This window comes from Nicotiana sylvestris, chromosome 3 (genome assembly GCF_000393655.2).
Source record: "Nicotiana sylvestris chromosome 3, ASM39365v2, whole genome shotgun sequence".
Lineage (NCBI taxonomy): Eukaryota > Viridiplantae > Streptophyta > Magnoliopsida > Solanales > Solanaceae > Nicotiana > Nicotiana sylvestris.
The window spans coordinates 146,232,203-146,237,871 of NC_091059.1; the positions used below are offsets into that span (position 1 = coordinate 146,232,203).

The 5,669-nt window shown below is 35.6% G+C and overlaps 1 protein-coding gene across 2 annotated transcripts; it reads right to left on the reverse strand.

Moving 5' to 3' along the window:
* Window positions 1–510: 510 nt before the first annotated feature.
* Window positions 511–4,612, reverse strand: LOC104248467 (calcineurin B-like protein 7). 2 transcript variants are annotated; one of them, XM_009804722.2, is made up of 10 exons: window positions 4,524–4,612; window positions 4,105–4,365; window positions 2,830–2,987; window positions 2,249–2,331; window positions 2,036–2,095; window positions 1,709–1,817; window positions 1,510–1,562; window positions 1,267–1,347; window positions 1,075–1,187; window positions 511–987 (listed from the first exon to the last, which is right to left on the reverse strand). In XM_009804722.2, exons 3-10 carry the CDS (start codon window positions 2,906–2,908, stop codon window positions 924–926), a joined length of 642 nt encoding a protein of 213 aa, XP_009803024.1. In that variant the 5' UTR covers window positions 2,909–2,987; window positions 4,105–4,365; window positions 4,524–4,612; the 3' UTR covers window positions 511–923. The 2 variants fall into 2 exon arrangements, with proteins under 2 accessions (XP_009803024.1, XP_009803025.1); XM_009804723.2 differs by lacking the exons at window positions 4,105–4,365; window positions 4,524–4,612 and adding an exon at window positions 3,409–3,763.
* Window positions 4,613–5,669: the final 1,057 nt, after the last annotated feature.

Here is a 5,669-nt window from a genome sequence, read left to right on the forward strand (position 1 = left end):
TGTCAGGGAAGGGGAAAAAAATTTAAAAGAGAGAATAAATTGTACAAGACAAGACAAAATTTACGTGGTTCGGTAATTTTTGCCTACTCCACGACCACACAAAGAATAGCTCTTTATTAATTGAACAGAAAGAAGAAGTTGCGGGATGATCTGCAAATAAAAATGTAGACCCCTTTTATAGGCATTTGAATATCTTGCCGACGTAAGCACTTATGTCATAAGAAAAGACTTCAACCTGCCGACATAAGCACGTACGTCATAAGAAAAGAATTCAACCTGCCGACGTAAGCGCTTACGTCATAAAAAAAGAATTCAAACATGAATTCTTCCGCCTATCATTTTTTTTTCTCTCTTTGACTTTTTTTCTTTTGTTTTGTCTACTTTTCTTTCTTTCACGCACAACAACACGTTTGCTCCATTCAAAACTGCCCTTAGTCCATTGAATCAAACAAATCAGACTTTTGCTTATCCACTGATGCAAGAACAAATCTGGAAATTAACATTACTAGATATGTCACAGTTTTCATATCTTTATTAATTCTTTTTACCAAAATTTAGCATCTTCATCACTGAAAATGCTGTTTTCCAAGATTATTTATTACTCATGAGAATTGAAAAAGTAGGAACAACCCTGTCAAAAATTTCGGAGAACTATAATATGAACAGTGCTAACTTACTTTCAAACTCCAGCGGACTAGTTAGAAACTTAAAGAACTACATATTGCTTCGCGTCTAAAGATGGCAGAAAACTGATTTTCTTCTGCCTCTTAAGCTCAATCTTGTGCGGCCAACTTCCAAATAATCAATGCAAAATCTCTTGTCTTTCTGATTCTTGACCCCTTCCGCATTTCTGTTGCATCATCACTGTGGAATATTACCTGATACGACCTTCCCCTATGCGCGGTGTCTGCTAAGTATGAGCCTTAGACTTCCAAATCTTCAACCTCAGAGCTCATCACAAAACTAGGAAATGCTAAAGTTATGTCCCTATAATAAAGCAAGGCCACTTATTAGGTAACAACAACCTACTCAAAAGTTTCTTTGTAAAATCCAACTCAATGCCTTATAACTTACTTCAGATAGGGAAGGGTCATATTCTTTAGAAGAGAAGGATTCTTTGAAGCAAACTCCTTCCACTCTTCTGGATCTATCTTCCCATCACCCTTTTTATCTGCTTCATTAAATGTCTGGTGCACAAGATAAAATAATTAGGCGGTAAATATGAATACCAAAAAGGCACATAAACGTCTGAGTAAAACATTCAACCTTATCTATAATCATTTCGACAACATCATCTGAAAGAACTAGGTCCGATTCATGCAGCAGTGCCAAAACCATCTCTTTCAGCTGTAATTAAAACAAAGAATTGAATGAATTATTAACTCCGCCAAACGTACTGTTGCACCTCAGAGTAATATTAGATTTTTTTTTTTTTTTGGATGAGATACCTATTGCTCATGACAAGGGGAGAATAGAGGAAACCAGTACAAGTATGGTTGTAATACCTACCTCTTCTCTCTCAATATAACCAGTTTGCCTAAGATCATATAATCGGAATGCAACTGCAGAAAAAATTCCAACATACACATTAATAATGCCAAAAAAAAAAAGGTAATACGCTTAGAATTCTGTAAGTGTTGAAAATGATTAATAAATATATAGGGGTTAGAGAGTGAATATTCATAAGGGATCAAAAATCATTCCTTACATGCAATTTTATCGGCTACTGGTGCATTTGGATGGAACACGCTCAATGATCTGACAAATTCTCCAAACTCAATCACTCCGTTGCGCTTGTAATCAAAGAGATCAAAAATCTGAAAAATTCGAGGGAGAAAAAAAATACTCAGCAGGTATAAGTCAGATTAATGCAAGACATAGAACGGTTGAGTTTTCAAATGAAGCAGAAATAACTGCAACATAACCAATGTTGTAGCTTGGTGTCAAATTTCAATGCTTAATCAGAAATGCAGAGAGTTTCGAAAGACATCTACATGGACAATTTCGAGGAAAATTGAGTCGACAAAACACCTACCCTGTCTGCAAACAGATTTCTTCTGTTTTGGTTCCTGAAAAGTGCCAACTGAAGCTCTTCCTGATGATAGAGTTGCATAGAAGTTAGTAATAGGTAACTGTAACATATTCTAGGCCTCAGCAACGAGTCGAATACTTAGTAAATTGTAAAATGTAAAACCCCGATAACGCATAATGATAATGTTAATGCTAGTGGCACGCAGTAGAGAAATACCTTGTGAATGAGCCCATCATCAATTATAGAGCTGCTTATTTTTTTAAACAGCTCGTATAATGCTTCAACTTCACTCACCGTAACTGCAATATAACATAACAGTTGAAAAGTTCATACAGAATGATTAATTGGTTGTTTGGATTGGATATAAGCAGACCATAACTTAATGGAAACCATGGCTCCAACAACAACAACGTACCCATTGTATTTCCACAAGTGGGGTCTGGAGAGGGTAGTATGTACGCAGACCTTACCCCTCCCCTTCAGGTTATTTGATACACGTACTTTCTAAAATCTAGAGAAGGAAGTTTTCATTCTGAAGCTTTATTTTTCTTTTTTTGATAAAAAGTTTCCATTCTGAAGCTCAATTATATTATTCCGTTGTTCCTTCATATAATACTCTGGCAGTACGCAGTTTGTTGGAGAGGGAAGAGAAGATGTGAACAATTCTATAAGATTATCCATATGCACTTAAGGGGTTTGAGCTCTTCAAACTGACTGACTTACTAAGGCAGACATAACGACGTGTAACTTCAAACTGATTGAAACAAAAACCCAATTTCATAAGGATGCATACTCACAAGCTGTCTCAGCAGCGAGCACTGTTGGCTCCTCGTAACCAGGGGTGTATTTGGAGATTGTGGAGTGAAAGCAGCCCATCAAAAGACGGAAATAATAAAGTGTTGTTAACGAATAATATGACCAAGGTAGTGAGACTTCATCGAACAACCACCTGACACTAGAAATACAAGAGAACTTCAACATCAGCACGAATGCATCATCACCGGGGAGTTAAGCAAATAAGTAAGGTATGATGTGTCAGGTCAAAATAATACAGTGGGAAGAAAGCAGAATAGCATTAAAAGCTAAGGTAGATCCATCATAATATCAAGCTTTGCACCCTCCTTTATCAAGATAATCACCGGAACATCAAATGTATCGCTTTCTTTAAAACAAGAAAAGAGAAAAACTAATACACAGTTTCTAGCTCTCTACTGATTGCCTTGGCTCTTGGTAACATTACATGTTTAAGACTTAAGACTGTAGATCTACATGATCGTCGAACATAAAGAGTAGTAAAACACGAGTAACTTAGTTCAATATGACATCCAAATTACTACACTTGATGGCAGAGGCATCAATTCTTGGTTACCACTCACCAAGAGCTTACTTCAAAACCTGCAATCTTATTTCTTCAGCAGATTATGGCAAGTGACTTCACTACACCATTCTGTTTTCGCAATTAATCTACCTAACGGCGATAATGCAAAGATTTGGTTATGACAAATAGCATAGCTCTCAAGGAAAATAAATTAATAAGGAATAGAGAATGATTCTAAACAGAAGAAGACATTAACACATAGATGAAAAGGTTGTTTGCACTTAGAAAGTTTAAGGGGCCAATAGCAATTAGCATAGGAACATTTTTAGTCACAAATTCATGGGGGGGGGGGGGGCTATAAAAAGATTATTACGATTCACGGCCAATTATATCAAGGGAAAGAATAGAAAAGCCATCTATATTGAAAGGCAATATATAGTTATATTTATTTTTCTTGATGAATATCAAGAAGTCACAATGATTAAGCAAATCTAATCTCTTCTCATTAGCTCCTTGGAGTGTTGTGAATAATTTGAAAACTTGATTATTACAAGAAAATTCCAAACATATACAACTGATTCAAACCTGGTCTCACCAACCTAGTTAAAACAAGATTTTTTTTGTCATTGATTCATGGGAGTCTATCAGAATGAAGAAAATATGGCTCATTCCAAAAGGAAATTAAAGAAGCATAGAAGCTTGCAAATTAAATGGAAAAAAGACAAACAGAGAGATAGCTGAAAGATATTTTTACCTAATGTTGCATTGTTCTTTAAATTTGTGAAGACCAAGTTCATTAAGGGCACATATTTATAACCTTTTTCAACGGTACACTAAGCTTTCGCTGTGCGTGGGGTCCGGTAAAGAGTCGGACCACAAGGATAGGCAGTCTTATTCTGCATTTCTGCGTGAAGCTGTTTTCACGGCTCGATCTCGTGACTTCCTAATCGGCCTAATCACATGACAACAACTTTAGCAGGACTTCCCTTCAAAGCCATAGCCATACTTGTTTAAGCTGGAAACGGAATAAACGATGAGAAAAAGTGACAAAATGACTCAACAAACAGACATGATAAAAGAAACATTAGTTAATGAAGGAATGTGGCAAACAGAGATCCCAAAAAACTACGTAATATACTAAAGGCTAAAGAGGGAGAGACACGAGTTACTTACCCTGAAGAAAGAATAGAGGATCTTGGGAAAGCTGCAATGTTACAAACTCCACCACTTCAAGCACGTATTATTATACTACTCATTTTCTGCCAGGCTGCAGATTTAGATCGATTCCTTTTTGTTTCAAAATATACTAGTCACATTTTTGTCCTTTCAAGCGCGCGTATATACATTTGCGTAGGTAGCTTATTATTCTAAACTAGGCTCCAGCTTTAAATTTGCTGGGCGCATGCTAATGTTTAATGGCTCCTACTTGGAATAGCAACAATTGGGTGAGGCGAGGAGGTAGATTTTTAACCAATAATATGGTTCTTGATCAAAATCTAAATTTAGAAGAAAACGGGTTACTAATAATCAAGTTTTACTTCACTTTCACAATGATATTTAAGAAAAATAATAAGAATGGCAAAGGAAATAATTGATGGTCAAATTGTAAAATGAAGATAGAAAATTTCGAGAAAGTAAAGAGTGTATTTTAATAGTGCTTGAGACCTGTCTTTACAAATAAAATTATGTGCCCTTATATAGGAATGTACAAGTGTACCGGTTTTTCCCACATAATTTGGGTTTATTATGGGCAGTAATTATTTAACCAAAAAATAGAATTTTAGTCAAAGCTAGAATTTTGAAGAACACGGGTTATTGATAATCGAATGAATATGTAAAAGAGAGTAATTTGGGTAGCAATAATATAATCAGGAGAAAAACAAGTAAACCAAAGTATATTCCAATAGTGTTTCGTGCCCCCACAATTGATCAATTATCTCCCTTTTATAACTATTTGGGAGATATGCGTTTTGTCCTTGTTTTAATAAGGCTATTATGACTAATTAAAGACATTGAATGCTAAGTTACACAATCATTGTATTTAATACAGATTCTCTAACGTATTCAATATTTAATGCTCATTAAATACTGTATTTGTACTCTCATATACTGTCAGATTCATTCCCCTTGACTCCCTTACCTAAATGACTTAAATAGATACGGTCGCCGAGTCCTTTGAATATCTGCCTGTGTCTCTTCCTTTGCCTTTGCTCGTATCTGTTGCAACTCGTGTCTCTTTGCTAGTTGTAACTCTGTGACTAGTCTACGTGTCTTGACACGTCATCTTTATTCAACTTTAATATGTAAACTCAATTTTTC

Bases quoted from the DNA above. Each gene is read 5' to 3' on its own strand.
- LOC104248467 (XM_009804722.2), bottom strand. From the start codon at position 2,908: ATGGGCTGCTTTCACTCCACAATCTCCAAATACACCCCTGGTTACGAG. The intron at 2,332-2,829 runs GTGAGTATGCAT...GTTATATTGCAG, and splicing joins GCTCGCTGCTGAGACAGCTT to TTACGGTGAGTGAAGTTGAA. The intron at 1,563-1,708 runs GTAAGGAATGAT...TTTTTTCTGCAG, and splicing joins AGTAGCCGATAAAATTGCAT to TTGCATTCCGATTATATGAT.